General features: G+C 47.5%; 1 protein-coding gene across 1 annotated transcript in view; it reads left to right on the top strand.

Annotated features, from left to right (window-relative positions):
- LMF1 (lipase maturation factor 1) overlaps positions 1–16,051 on the top strand; it is a 104,430-nt gene that overhangs the window by 6,724 nt on the left and 81,655 nt on the right. Inside the window, exons 2-3 of the mRNA XM_033101190.1 lie at positions 5,192–5,501; positions 14,798–14,808. Coding sequence (XP_032957081.1) covers positions 5,192–5,501; positions 14,798–14,808 — 321 coding nt within the window. The remainder of the gene's footprint in view (positions 1–5,191; positions 5,502–14,797; positions 14,809–16,051) is intronic.

Raw genomic sequence — 16,051 nt, 5'->3', positions numbered from 1 at the left:
CAATATGTCGTATGAACGGAATCCTACGGTACGTAGCCTTTGGGTCTGAACTCTTATACTCAGCAAAATGCACTGAAGATTCATCCACGATGTTGCATGAATCAACAGCTCCTACGTTTTGCTCTCTGAATATTATTCCTTCGTATGAATGTACCGCAGTTTGTTTATCCGTTCCCACAATAAGGGACATCAGTGTTTCCAGTTTTAGCAGTTATGAACAAAGCTCCTATAAATATTTGCATGCAGGTTTTTTGGTAAATGTGTTTTCAGTTCACTTGGGTGAATGCCTAAGAGTATAATTGATGGGTCATGTGGTAAATCTATGTTTAACTTTATCAGAAACTGCCAGACTCGTCCAGAGAGGCCGTACCACTTTGCATTCCCACCAGCAATGAATGAGAGTTCTTGTTGTTCTGAATCCTCTGGAGCATTTGGTGTTTTCAGTTTTTCGGATTTTGGCTGTTATGATAGGTGTGTAGTGATAACGCATTGTGGTTTTAATTGGCATTTCCCCAGTAACAAATGATATTAAGCATCTTTTCATGTGTTTATTTGATATCTGTGTATCTTCTTTGTTTGAAACAGATGACTTTTAAAAATTGGGTTTTTGTTTTCTTATTGTTAAATTTTAACAGTACTTTGAATATTCTAGATACAAGGTTCTTTTTGAAATCAGATATGTGATTCACAAATATTTCATCCAAATCTGTGGCTTGTCTTTTTATCCTCTTAAAGTATCATTTCTATAGCACAAGGGGTTTTTTATTGGATAAAGTACAATTTATCACTTTTTCCTTTCATGGATCATTGTGTTGTATCTAAAAACTCATTGCTAGGCCCAAGTCACACAGATTTTCTTTTATATTTTCTTCCAGAAGTTCTATACTTTCATATTGTACGTTGAGGTCCATGGTCCTTTTGGAATACATTTTTTGTGTAAGGTGTGAAGTATGTTTTGCATACGGGCGTCCAGTAGTTCCAGCACCATGTGTTGAAAAGACTATCTTTCTCCATTAAATTGTCTTAGCACATTTGTCAAAAATCAGTTGACTGTGTAGGTCTACCTCTGGGCTCTCTATTCTGTTCCATTGATTTATGTGCCTTTTTGCCAATATCACACGGCATGATTACTGTAGCTTTGTAGTAAGTCTTGACATTGCATAATACGAGTCCTCCAATTTTGTTCATCATCAGAATTATTTTGGCTATTCTAGTTCCTTTGCTTTTCCATATACATTTTAGAATCAGCTTGTCAGTATCTACAGAAAGGCATGCTGGATATTTTGATTGAGGTTACATTGAATGTACAGATCAAACTGGGGAGAATTGACATCTTTATACTGCTTACTCTTCCAATCCATGAACACGATGTCCAATCCATGACTACAACGTATCTCTCCATTTATTTAGATTTTCTTTCATCAATGGTTTGTAGTTTTCCATATATAGATTCTATTAGGATCTGTTAGATTTTATCTATGCACCTTTTTGTTTGTTGTTGCTATTGTCATGTTTTTAAAAAATCCTATTACACTTGTACATTGTTGATATAGGAATACAATTGATTTTTGTATATTAATCTTGTACTCTGTGACCTTGATAAATTCACTTATTAGTTCCAGGAGGTTTTTGGTTTTGGGTTTTTTTTTTTTTCCAGATTCTTTGGGATTTTCTACATAGACAGTCATGTCATCTGTTAATAAAGACAGTTTTAGATCTTCTTTCCAAATATATATGCCTTTTATTTCTTTTACTTGCCTCATTGCACTATCTAGGACTTCTCAGACAATGTTGGAATAGTGGGAGAGACAAGTATGCTATTGGGTGTAGGTTTTTCATTGCTCTCTTTTATAGGTTGATGAAGTTCCCTTCTATTCTTAATCTGCTGGAAGTTTTTATCATGAATGGATGTTGAATTTTGTCATGTGCTTTTTTGTGCTCGATTGATATTATCATATGGTTTTTCTTATTTAGTGTTAGTGTGGTGAATTACATTGATTGAGTTTTGCGTATTGAACCAGCCTTGCATTTCTGAGATGCAATTGGTTGTAATATATTATCTTTATTTCTTCTTTTGTGAGTTTTATTATAGTAATTTGTGTCTTTCAAGTAATTGGTCTGTTTCATCTAAATTGTCAAATTTATGCTTTTGTTTTCCTTTATTATTTTTTTAATGGCTGTGGGATCAGTAATAATCCCATTTTCATTCCTGATATTGGTGTCTTCTCTTTTTCTTGGTTAGTCTGGCTGGAGGTCTATCAGTGATATTGATCTTTTCAAAGAACCAATTTTTTGTTTTATTGATTTTTCTCTATTTTTTCTTGTTCTCAATTTCATTGATTCCTGCTCTTACATTTAAAAAAATTTGCTGCTGCTTGTTTTGTAATTTGTTCTTTTTTTCTGATTTCTTAAAGTAGCAGGTTAGATTTGAGACCTTTCTATTTTTGTAACATAAGTATTTTATTGTAAATTTTCCTTTAAACACTGCTTCAATGGCATCCCACAATTTTTGATATGTTGTGTTTTCAACTCTCATTAAGTTAAAAATATTTTGTAATTTCTTTTTTTAAAAAAAAATCCATGGTTTATTTAGAAGTGTGTGGTTTAATTTGCAAAGATTTGGGTGTTTCCAGATAACATCCTGTTACTGTGTAGTTAGGGAACACATTTTATAGATTTCAATTCTTCTATATGTTGATATTTGCTTTATGACTCACATTGTGGTGTGTCTTGATGAATGTTCTACAAATACTTGAAAATTATATATATCTCGCTGTTGAATAGAAGGCTCTAAAGATGTCATATAGTTGTGTCTTCCTTTTTTAGACTATATGGTAATCTATAAATGTCAATTAGATCAAGTTACTATATATAGAATATATGAGGTATGACAATTAAGTTCGGGAACTTGTTGCAACAATGTTGCTAACCTTTTTTAATATCAGAGAGATTATTCATTATGAATTTGTACCAACTGGACAAACAGTTAACCAGGTTTACTATTTGGAAGTGCTGAAAAGGCTGCATGAAAAAGTTAGACGACCTGAACTTTTCACCAACATTTCATGGCTCTTGCATCACGACAATACACCAGCTCACACAGCAGTGTCTGTGAGGGAGTTTTTAGCCAGTAACCAAATAACTGTATTGGAACACCCTCCCTACTCACCTGATCTGGCCCGCAATGACTTCTTTCTTTACCCCAAAATAAAGAAAATATTAAAAAAATCAATAAATTTTAAAAAAAAGGAAATATGGAAAGGAAGACATTTTGATGACATTCAAGACATCAAGGGTAATACGACAACAGCTCTGATGGCCAGAAAAAGTTTCAGAATTGCTTTGAAGGGTGGACTAGGTGCTGGTGTCGGTGCATAGCTTCCCAAGGGGAGTACTTCAAAGGTGACCATAGTGATATTCAACAATGAGGTATGTAGCACTTTTTTTCTAGGATGAATTCGCAAACTTAATTGTCCGACCTCATATATACATATTAGGATAGGTCAGTTTCTATATACATAAGCTTTGTTGTTAGGTTCATGCACATTGAGTACTAAGTGTCCATTTGTTGATCCCTCATCGTTATGCAATGTCCTTTTTATCCCTTGTATCCTTTCTTGCTTTTACATCTGTTTTGTCTGATTTGATAGAGCCATCCAGCTTTCTTTTGGTAAGTGTTTGCATGGTACCTTTTTCTGTGCTCTTACTTTTGATATACCTGTGTCTTTATATTTGAAGTGGATTTCTTGTAGACAGAATAGATGTGTGTCCTGTTTTTTATCCAATCTGGCAATTTCTGTCTTTGCTGGTATGTTTAGAACATTCCCATTTAAAGTGATGGATTAAAATCTGCCATCTTGCCAGTTATTTTCCATTTGTTCCTTCTGTTCTTTTTTCCTCTTTTCCTGACTTCTCTTTGGTTAAATGAGCATTTTTTTATGATTCCATTTTAGTATCAGTGTTGATTTGTTCCTTAGACTTGTTTAAAAAATTTTTTTTGCTCTTCCATAGGACTTAACAATATACATTTTAAGTTAATCCAAGTCTACGTCCACGTAAGCGTCTACTACTTTTTGTATAGTAAAGTCCTTCTAAGTATATTTCCAGTATGTCCCTCCAGTCTTTGTGCTATTTTCTTATCTGTTTTGCTTTATATATGCTGTAAACACACAGGTCATTGTTCCTGTTTGCTTTGGACCAGGGCTTACCCACCTTCCTGAAAGGGCAGGTGGTGTCTCATACAGCTGTGAGCCTAACCCAAGCCATGTTATCTAGCTCAATCTCAGCCCTGCCTGTGACGCAGTTTTCGTCACTGTGGAAGTGCGTAGTGGCGTTTAGCTTTTTACAAAGTGCAGCGTGTGTCTCCCTCGGGGTGCTTTCCATCCAGCAGCATCTCAGTGGTCATTCCAGCAGTCCTGATGGAACCGCTTCGAGCTGCCTTTCACTTGCCTCTCTCTTGAGGCGGGAGTTTCCCTGATCTTTACGTTCACGGACGGGGCACTGTACTCTCCCGGACCATCTCCGTGCGAACCTATCCGCGCCAAACCCTGAGGTCCAGAGGACGTGAACGTGCTCTTGTAGGAGTGGGAATTGTTAGAAACGAGTTCAGAAACTTGTGGTTTGAATGGAGGGTGATTGTGACTTACGTGTAAGCACTATCGTGTACTTCAAGCCCCGTAGCATGTTCTGGAAGTAGCACTATAGCCATTTACATGTAACCAGGCGTATAGTTTATAGACGTATGTCTATATCATATATATGTATATATGTATATGCATATATATATATATACACAATGCGTGTAAGTAGATACAACATATATAGATATACATACAGAGGTTGCCAAAAAAATGTATACATATTTAAGAAAGGAAGAAACTGTATTAGAATTGTAATACTCACTATATACCGATAACAAAAGATGAATACAAGTCACTTGTATACACTTTTTTGGCACCCAAAATACGTACACATGTGACTTCTCCAGGTTGGGTCTTACAGTATTTCCCCTAAGACCTGGAGAAATACCCAGACTCTCGAGTCCATGCTTTGATTCCAAACAATTGGTCAGATGCTGCCTCGTCTTCTCACCCAGGCGAGCCCCCACAGGTTGCAAAAACACCCATTGGTGTCCATGGCCGGCCGGTGTGTTCCTGCTCATGTACCTTTTGTCCTCTCCTTTTTCTTCCAGGCGTGGCGTTCTTGGTGGCTCTGCATCAGAACAAGCAGCTGATTGGCGACAGAGGGCTACTCCCCTGCAAAAACTACCTGAAGAGTGTGCAGCAACACTTCCAGGGGCGGATCAGCTGGGACGCCGTGAGCTACACCCCGACTGTCCTCTGGCTGCTGGACTGGTCACACATGGACTCCAACCTGGACGGCCTCGCGCTGCTCGGGGCCAGCATCTCGTCCTTCATCCTGCTCACCGGCTGCGCCAATATGGTGCTCATGGCTGTGCTCTGGGTCCTCTACATGTCCCTGGTCAACGTGGGGCAAATCTGGTGAGTGGGAAGCACTCGGCACACGTGACCCAGGCGTGCCGTCACTCAGCGTCTCAGGGTGTCACACACCGCAGAGCAAACCTCAATCTCCTGGCAGCAGGAGGGATTGGGAGGCTTTTTTCTGACATTAGATCAGGAGACTGTCACCATTTGAATCAGGCCGTGGTAGGGACTGCTAGTTGCCCATAAACTGAGTGCAGGGGCCTGTCTTTGGGAACAGTTGTGATGGTTCCAGAGTCCACATGGCCAGCCTCCAGATCCAGCAGGACAGTGGAATGGAGCTGGACGTCCCCGGGTGAGCTTCTGGGAGCATATGATGGCAGGGATGGCTTAGAGGCTTATGCCTGCTGCTCCGACCCCCTCTTGCTCCTTTCTGGTCAAGAGGAAGTGTTACTAACTAGTACCCGGGGTCACAGACCAGGCTGGCCCTGCTGGGGACACCAGGCTCCAGTGCTGAACAGCTCCGAGGTGGTAATGGAGCTCATGGAGGCAGGAAGAGTGGAGACGTCCTCTGGGAACGCACGCTGGGTGCACGGCATGGCAGGGCAGCCTGTGGCCCAGGATAGCCTGGAGGACGGCCAGGGGCCCTGAGGTGCTGTGGGGTATTTAAACTGGTCAGACAAAGAGGGTCCCACTCTTCTTCCCAGTTCTGGGTTCCACCAACAGGGAAGAATCACCTACCAGAGGAAGCACAGAAGACTCTGGAAGGAAAGGTGAAGCCTTGAAAGACGGCTCTGGGAAAGGGTGTCTGTGTAGATGTACAGGAAGTCAGTGTGAGAGTGGTTGTGGAGAGCTGCAGGAAGTGCACGTGTGCCTGGGCGTCTGTGTAGACATGTAGGGCGCTCAGCACATCTGGGGCGACCGTCCGGACGGCCTCCCCAGGCGCCATCTGTCCTCTGGGAGAAAAGCTTTGTCGGTGGCCTGACAGTCTGTACCGTGCTGGCCCAGGATGGAGGGGGCACTGGGTCCTGGATCGTGACAGTGACGTTCCCCGAGAGTGGGCTTTAACCCAGAAGGTCTGGCACCTGGGCACGAGGAGCTGACTTGCTTACTTCGTATGGCCCGGTGGCGGTGGCATGGGCTGGAATCTATGTGGCGGTCCCCTCTCAGCTCCGTCATCTGTGCCTGGTCCCCAGCGCACCTGTGCTCTGCTGTGAGTGGGAATCAGGGCTGGATCTTACCACGCCTCTTCCCGCTGTGGAAAGGGCCGGTTTGTGCTGGGCGTGGGTTGGGACGAGCGTGAATGACACTCAGCACGTGTGCAGCATGCGCTTCCCCCCGAATCAGGGCTGCTCAACAAGGACTCTGCGTCTCCTCACCCCGAAATGCCCTCCACTCTGCCGCTCCTAGGGCCTCGTGTCAACGAGTTCCTGTTGAGAGCAGACACTGCGGCAGTCAGAGCCCCGGATGTAGGAAGGCCTTGGGGAAGCTTCAGTAGGTGCAGCTGTGGTTTGAGCTGCACCCGCTGGGGAGCAACGGGGACAAACGACCGACCGAGGGCTGTGCCGCCGCCGCTCACTCAGCACTCAGCTGCGGGCGTGTCTGTGTGAGGCGATCACATGGTCACTGCGTGACCGGCAGCATGTCGTTAGGGCTCAGGTACCAGGTGTTCAGTTCCATACAGAGACCGTGTTGGTTCCCTAGAGGGGGGACATACGGAACGTGATTTATTGCATCTTCTTTTTCTAAAGGACCAGACAGGGAGCGTGGAAGTAGGGGCTGGGACACGGTTAGGTCTGGCCGTCTCAGGTGGGCCCCGCTCACAAAGCACCTGCGAGGTGAGTGGCACTTCTTCCACTCCCACCTGCTCCTTCCCGCATGGGATTCATGGGTGTCGCCACCTTGGGGTGTCTGACCCCCAGGGCGGCCCCAAAAGGTTACTGTCCTCTCCGCTCTCTTGGTCAGTAGTTGTTGAGCAGCACAAAAGGCCTCCAGCTGGGTTTTCCTGATGTCCAAGGTGCTGCTGCTTTCTGACACCTGTGGCTTTCATCTGCGCCAGAGGAGGGAGAATTCTCGGTGCGTGTGTCCCATTATAACAGTGGGAGTTACGGAGAATGAGAGGCTAGCACTGCAGTGTCGTGCCCAGAGGTGACACGTTCCCTCTGGAACCGGTGGCTAGGGTCATGCCTTCCTGGACCTGGCAGCCAAACCATATCGACTAAGTTTTACTTCAAGAAGTTTTCCCGAGTCATGTCTAGAATATACTGCTAGGAAAGATAAACCTCCTGTTTAAATTTCTGAAAACCAGTCTGAGCACGTGTGGCGCGAAAGTAGAGGCTTGTATTTTTTTCATCGGGACAGAGATTCTGCTCCCCTTCCTTTGGGTATGTTAAAAAATGTGATTCGAATTAATTTAAGCCCGCTAAAGCAAAATAAAGTTTTATCTTCTCGGAAATGATGCCTGAGAGGTTTTAGGTGAACAATGTAGAAGAAAAAACCATCTATCGGAGACCCGTGGTTTATTCACCATGTTCCTGATGCCAGACGTCCACGGTCCCAGCTGAACTATGGGGCTCGTTTGGCACAGGCGTGGGGGCTGTGGGGTGGGACTCCACGAGCAGCCAGGTGGGTGGTTAGCACGAGTCAGGTGCTAACCTGACCCTGACAGGTCAGCTCTTCAGTCGTATTTCCCGAGCCGATGACAGTTTTCGGGTTGTCAGAAAGCTTACTGACAGCACAAGGACCCCTTACATGGAAAAATGGGCTTTCTTTTTCTTGATACCCCAAAATGAGAGCTAGATACAATCTGTTCCTTTCATGTCCCCTTTATTTTAAGTTGAGAGGAAAGAATATTTGTTTGCGATGAGATGCTCAGATAATGGACACCGTTGATGGAACGTCTTTCAAGTGTTGTCCAGCTGGCGTCCCATGGCAAGGACAGGAAGCCCCCATGGGGCGAGGAGGCGCCGGGCAGGTGCACGTGGCGCTTCTCCACCGGGACTCAGCCCTGCGTCCAGACGCCCGGCTTTGCTGTGTGCGTGCAGTGGCCACTGCTTCCCTGGAGGCCTTTCTCTGCCTCCTCGTAAATGGGTGTCCTCAGTTTCTCTGTGACCCAGACCAGTGTCTGTGACGACTTCCCACCGTTGTAAATGAATGTCTCAGTGCACGTGGGCTCTGGCACTGCTGCCGCGTGAAGCAGGTAAAACCTCGCGCTCAGTGACGCTATGAGTCTCCAGGCCAGTGTCGCGGGGCAGAATCAGGTAACTGGACACAACAGCCCTGCATGTTCCAGAACCAGGGCCGCCCTTCCTCCGCTCTCCGCCCGAATCCTGACACTTGGTGAGGACAATGAACCCACCACGATGGTGATGGCCGAAGATTTTCATTTTGGGGAGAGTGGCTTCAGTCATGCCGTCCGTGCTTCGCAGGAAAGTGACCCATGTCCCCCGATGCGGGCAACCCCACGCCCTGGGACAGCAGACCCTGCAGGGCCCAGGTTCAAGGAGATGGGCTTAGAAAGTGGGCCTGGGTGGGTCAGAGCGTGGGGCTGGGTGAGAGAATTCCTTGGACTTCCCTTCAGGTGGGAGGGAAAAGGAGGAGCAAATTTACTTCCTTTGTGGCACGTTCCTGGGCTCTGATTATTTTCTGGTTTGGTTGATGGAGAAGCTCTCTGCCTTCTGAGAATGGGCTGCGGTAGACAGCTGGGCGGGCCTTTCTAACACCTGTCATTTCTTCTAGACATGGGAAGTGTAACTGGGCTCGGGACCGTGTTCTACAAGACAGGAAATAGGAAGATGGCCCAGCACCGATGGCCAGACGTTCCTGTATGCTGGCTACTGTGAGCGGGCAGTTAGAATCTGACCAGGCTGCAGGCTCCACCGTAGGGGTGCAGGGCCAGCCCATGTGGGAGCTCAGGGTTTCCAAGGACGCAGTGCTGCCACCCCAGGTGGCTTTGGGGGCCCCAGCTTCGCAAGTTGAGTGTGACTGGAGTGGGTTTTGATTCTTCAAGGCCAGGCGTGATAGCAGGTCATCAAGAGTTGTCCCTGAGGGTCATAGTGACCACTCGTGGCTCCTTTCTGTGTTTTAGTGAAGGCAGCCTTCTTAGGAGAGGCGCAGTGTTGTGTCTTTCAGGATGGGAGACAGCAGGTGGCCGGGACTGAATCAGCCACAAGGTGCCTCAGGTTGGGCGCTGGGGTGGGGTGTGTGGCGGGCAGCCACCTCCTGCTGTGACCTGTGTCTCCTCCTCCTTCTCAGACGGAGCTGGGCCGAGAGAGGGATGCCTCTGAGAACTCAAGCTGGGCTCAACCTGTTCTTTTATTTATTTACTTTTAATTTTATTGGGGAATACTGGGGAACAGTGTGTTTCTCCAGGGCCCATCAGCTCCAAGTCATTGTCCTTCAATCTAGTTGTGGAGGGTGCAGCTCAGCTCCAAGTCCAGTTGCTGTTTTCAATCTTTAGTTGCAGGGGGCGCAGCCCACCATCCCATGTGGGAATCGAACCGGCAACCTTGTTTTAGAGAGCTCGCGCTCTAACCAACTGAGCCATCCGGCCGCCCCAGGGCTCAACCTGTTCTTACTGAGGACTTGAGTTTGTCAGCTTAGATGTTGCCCGGAGCCCCCAGATGTTGGGTCCAGGGGCAGGAGGCGTGTAGCAGCCGACCTGGGCAGCCAGTCCCTCCTGGGGGGCCTGGCCTGCACTCCAGTGTTTGGTCTGCTGGTGAGGGCAGGCAAGGTTGAGGTGACTCCCTCGACAGGGACAGAATCTGGCGCTGCCTACCCACCTCGACTTGTTTTTTAATAAACTTCACTTTTTAGAACAGTTTTAGATTTACAGAATTATTGCAGAAACGGTGCAGAGAGTTCCTGTGTACCCCACTTTCCCTATTGTTGTCCCCTTACATCGGTGGGACATTTGTCACACCTAATGAACGCGTGTCAGCTCATTATCATGTAGTCACACCTCCTCAGTTCCTCCCTAACGCCCTCTTCCTGACCCAGCATCCCACGGGACCCACGTGACGTTTGTTCGTCACGTCTCCTAAGCTCCTCTGGGCCGAAGCGTGTCTCAGACGCTCCTGTTTTTGGTCCCTTGACAGTTTTGAAGAGGACGGGTTGCGTGTTCTATAGAGTGTCCCTCTGTCGGGACGTTTTGTCATCATCGCCTTGTTTGTGGGTTCGGGGAGGAGACCCCAGAAGTACAGAGCCGTCCTCCCATCACATCGGGCCCGTGCCGTCCACACGACTCATCTCCACGATGCCGACCCTGGTCGCCAGTCGGGTCGTGTCTGTTGGGTGTCTTCACTGGGAACCTCCTGCTTTCCTCCCAAGTCCACATCATGTGTTCTCTTTGAAGGAGTCACTAGTGCGGCCCCCACTTCAGGGCTTCTCAAGGGTGGGGTGCTGCCCCGTTAAGTGGGTCCTTCTGCGTGGAGACCTGTCTCTTGTCCCCATGTTATTTATTCAATCTTCGATCAGTATGGACTCCTGCGTACGAGTACATTTATTTTGGTACTTGGGGTGTCTGTCTTCTGTCTCTAGGAGTTTAAACATCTTGGGGATCGGTGACATTTCAGGGAGAGAGGCAGAGTTCAGTAAGTATCATTGCATAGAATTCAGATGATCCCCAAGAAGAACCCAACCACCACTAGCACCGTCCTGTCTAAAACAGTGAGACCTCGTTGAAAACCCTAATGTGACTTCTGTACAAGTTTCTCGAGTTAGTTTAGCGTCAGCTTTTCCAAAAAGCTGGATTTCGGATCCTTTTATCTGCGCTTTACTTTGGCAGTCATCCTACAGGGCTTCTTTGTTGCTATTAAGGATGGCCGTCTAACTGTCCTTCTCTCTTCCCCACCTTCCTGGCCCCCCAAAAGGAAGAAAGGATTATCTCTAGAAACTTGGACCAAGGCTGAGCGGCTCAGGGGGTCTCTTCCTGCGGAGGAAGCCGCCTCTGGCACGTCCCTCTGACACAGGGACAGGGTATCGACTTCAAAGAGTGCTGAGAGCAGATGCCAGCAGGCCCGGGAGATGTGGAGGCGACCAGGGCTCTTCTCTGACTATTGAGGATGAAAACCTGATTTTTGGCTCCGGGCCTTAAACGCAACCCCGTTCCACGGCTGCCCGGTCCATAGCCCATAGATTTCACCAGTGTAGATATATTTGATGCATAAAAATGAATTCCTCTTTCAGATAGATTTATGAGGTTCCAGGAAGCAGAAGGATGCCATTTCCATTCTGTAGGTAGGAAGGGTTACGTTCCCAGTGCCACTTGGGGGCCCAGCCCCAGGTGGAAAAGGGTGGAGGGCAGGGCTATGGGTGCTGTACCAAGCGGTGCCTGCATTTGATTAGCAAGCCCTTCTGTCCTTGGCAGACGAGTGTGTGCACAAAGGTCCAGCCCCCAGAGCCTCCTCAGCTGGGCCGCCACACGGGGAGTGTCCGGCGGTCGTCACACACGCAGCGACCCTGCTCGGCTCTCGCGCAGTGGCACCGACCTGGGGCCTTGCTGGTGTTGTGACGGGTCCCATATCCCGCTGACCGGGAGGAACATTACTTCCCACGGTCCTGTGATGCACTGTGCTGGCAGAAGTGGCACGGGGGGGGGGGGGCACTGACTGCTTGGGCACACCGAGGGCTTTAGTTCCCATGGCATTTTCATCTTGAGCTGCTTCTGTTTGGCTGTCACCACGACACGGGGCCTTCAGTGTGGATGACGTGATCAACCGTAGACACACATCAGGAGTCGGGGGTGGCTTAGAAGAACACTCTTTATTACTCACGCCCGTCTACCTACTTCCTGAGTGGGTCTTCGGGGAGCTCGGTGCCAGACAAGAAAGTGGGGGAATTCTTACGAATTCACAGCTTGCCTGTCCACAGCCAAGGGAGTGTAATTTAACAAATATTTATCCGCGAAGCCTTTTTACAAAATGGAAAAGCGCTGGAAGCCTGATGTTCTTTTCTAATCAGAGGCCCTCTGGAAAAATAGGAGCCTCGTACAGAAGTCACTGGGGTAGCGTGAGGCCCCAGGGGAAGGGAAAAACCTGCTTTGTATGAGGGGGCGAGTTTTCTGCAGGCTCCTCCCCTTTTTGGTTCTGTCTCCTTCTCGCGAAGACGCGCCTCCGTCTGTGGAGAGGCCCTTCTGTAACAGGCAGGCGGAGGTACTGTGTTAACACAGACCATTTGGGAGCACAATGTACTCGTAGGTCTGGGAACAAGATAGGACTTCAGTTTCTTTAAAGAACAAAACAATAGAACTTACTGAAAATAGCTCCATGGACGGCCATCTCTTCTAAAATAAGTTCCAGCTGTTAGAAAATATAATAAAAGCTATAGAAGTAATGAAGACTTTTTAGTTTTTCATGTAATTGGATATAACTACCTATATTTAGAAATCTTATATCAGGCAGTCTTAAAATGCAAAATTCAAAACAGGTGAAGCTACGAAAGAACACATTTTTAAATACCCTCAGCAAATGTGATGGCGGTAACACCACAGGCCTGTCCCTGGTTTTCACGAGGACGAGGCCAGCTCTGACGTGACAGCTTTCAGTCTCTTCCCATGTGATCTGACAAAAACCGAAAACATTCCTTCTTTCTGAGTCTGTGAAAATCAGCCCCTTTCCCCTTCTCCCTCAACAAGGTTCTTTACTGGGAGACTTGACGGAGTAAACTTGTTTCTTGCATCCTGGCTGTTTTACAGGTTTTTACTTTAGAAACTTAGAAATCTGTTTTAGAGTAGAGAGTATAATAGAAAGAACTCTCGTGCACACACGTCTGTTCCCTCTCCTCCCAACTTTTCTAGAATAAAGAGCAAATCCCACATCATGTTATTTTAGCTATAAGTAATGTGCATCTCTGATGGCTCGGGATTGTTAGAAGTACCAGCGCTGCCAGGAGGCCAGCACCCCTCGCTCTGAGACGCCATCTGACCCTCAGTCTCTCAGCGCCCCCCATTGCTTCAGTGTCCTGTATTTCTCTTGCGTGCAGGGTCTGCATCAAACTTCTCACTGTGGAAAACCACACATACTTTCAAAGCGGGCAGTATAGGGAGCCCTGTGACCTGCACCCACTCTCCAGATGCCTGACGACCCTCGTTTCATCCCCCAGGGGTCCAGTCCCCTCACTGAGGGCCCTGTGCAAATCTCAGACCCGGATCCTTTCATTCATACGTGTTTCATTAAACAACTATTTCTTAAACATCTTTATTGAGGCATAATTTGCATACTGTAAAATGTAACTATTTCAAGTGTACAAGTCAGTGGTTTTATATATTCACAGAGTTCTGCAACCATCACCACTATGGTGTTACATACCAACGTCTGTTCTGGACCTTTCACATAGATGGAGTCACACACTATGTGGCCTTTTGCATCTGGCTTCTCTCACACAGCGTGCTGTTTTCATCCATGTTGTAGTGTGTGTCGGTGCCTCGTTTCTTTTTACTCCTAAACAGTAGGTCATGATATTTGTAAATAACAGTTGTGGTCATTTGATTCTTGAGTCCAGGTACTGGATTTTGTTGTTAACTTGGGCTGCGAGACAGCTACCAGAGCTGCACAGGTGTGGTGGGATTTGTCCCAGGCCACATGCAACCCCCACTTCCATTTTGTTCTGTTAGATTGTAGGGGTTCATAGTCTATGATTCGGGCTCTTGACGCGTTTGTGCTGATGTGCCTCCCTTTGCCGAGGGTGTAGAGTGAGCCTGCAGCACGGAAGCCCCAGGTTGGGATGAGACTCAGGTTCCAAGTGAAGATAGACCGTCTCAAAGTCTTAGAGAGGAGACAAACCCCCACGTCCCTTTCATTTCATTTGGGGCCCTTTTCTAACAATCTGTGCTCCCGGTCAGGGAGTATCCTTTACATTTTCAGATTGTGGAGTATAACATTTTCATGGTGTTTGAAATTATTTACTGCAAGAAAACCAAGTGTTACTTTTGCCCCAAATCTATTTTGATTGGGCTGTTGTGGGTTTGATCCTACACTGGCTGTGTGAGGTGGTGCAGGGGGTGAAGAGGCTCCTGTCCCCCAGGGAGGCCTGGGGGACCTTGGGGCTCCAACCCCTCAATCAGAGCACCTGAGGTCAGGTCTCCCCTCAGCCTCACCTCCACTCAGCACCTGAGGACGGGTCTCCCCTCGCCCTCACCTCCACTCAGATCACCTGAAGGCAGATTCAAGCCCGGTGAACTGCCTCCACCTCCCGCCGCATTCAATGCCAGTAAGCTGTCTGCCCTGACTGATCTTACACTGTCCTGGGGTCACTGTCATGGACTCTACTTAATGGGGTGACACGATGTTTTAATCTGATAAGTTCTTTTGGCACAGCATGTCAAAATTTTAATACATGTTTCTCCTTTTGTTTTTCAGGTATTCATTTGGTAAGTGAAAATCATTTAGAAAAAAACTCTGCAAGAGTTAGCATTAAGTGTTGGGGTATGTATCCTTGTGCCTTTTCTTTTTTTCCTGGCTTTGTCATTGCTTGAGAATCTGCCACCGGCCTGCAGGTTTCCCCATGTTGTTCTGACACCATGTTTGTTATCTGAGTGGGACTCTTGCCCCCCGCTGGCCTCCTCGCCCAGAGTGGTCAGCTATTGCAGACAAGGAAGCTCACATGTGTTCAGGTTCATTGCGTGTAGAACCAGTCTCCATGTCCCTGGGTAGACTCGTCCCAGAGCCGTGACAGCAGGCGGTGAGGGCTCCATCACATTGCTATGGATCCCTGCCCCCACCCCGGGTGAATGAAAAGGCCTATGACATGTGTGTCCCCTCTCCAGGCCACACCAAGTCCCCAGTGGACATGAGCCTGTGAATACCCTTCACAGACGAGGGTTCACCTGGAGCTGCCACTGGCAGGGCACCCCAAAGGTGGTCGGATTTGTGCCTGGTTTGGTAGGGGGAGGACTTCAGGTCCCCCCAGCCTGTGTTCTAAGGGAAACGCTGCACCCAGAGTGAGCGCGCAGAGCAGGCTCTTTGTTCAGAGATGAGGGGGCAGTGGGATGTCACCAGAAAGAGGTCTCAACCCAGAGCAGTGGTGACTGGGTTCTTGTCTTGGCGCAAGAAAGAATTCAAGAGCAAGACAGATACGGGAAAGCGAAAGTGCTTTATTGAAAATAAATGTACACATTTGAGAGGAAAGTGCAGGCGACCTCAAGGACAAGTCGTGCCAAGGAGGTCACGATTAGGGGTTTTTATCCCTCCCAGGTGGGAATTGGTGACATCCCATTGACATAGTTCATTTGTCTCCTCCCCCTGGGTGGGAGTCTCCATTTCCCACTTTTTCTTCCTTATTTGGTTTCTCTGGAACTGTCATGGCGTCAGATGCATGATGGGAGTCGTAATAACCGCAATGCAAATAATATTATAATGACATTAAAATTAGCTAAAGCTCCCAGTCAGAGGGATCAGTCTAGCTTGATGAAACTGGTTCTTGGTTTGCTCCGGCTGAAGGTACCGCATACAGTCACTTGTTACTTGTGTAACCGGTGAGGCACCTCACGTTGTACCCCGGAGGCAGGGTGTCAATTTCCTAGGCTATCTATCCTGCCTCAGGACCATGGCTACTGGCTGGGCAGTGAGCGGAGGACAGCCCCCAAGTGGACAGGAGTGGAAAGCGCCAAGCAC

Source organism: Rhinolophus ferrumequinum (assembly GCF_004115265.2).
Source record: "Rhinolophus ferrumequinum isolate MPI-CBG mRhiFer1 chromosome 15 unlocalized genomic scaffold, mRhiFer1_v1.p scaffold_54_arrow_ctg1_1, whole genome shotgun sequence".
Classification (NCBI taxonomy): domain Eukaryota; kingdom Metazoa; phylum Chordata; class Mammalia; order Chiroptera; family Rhinolophidae; genus Rhinolophus; species Rhinolophus ferrumequinum.
Note: the sequence above shows the minus strand (reverse complement) of the source record. Positions and strands in the feature narration are given on the sequence as shown.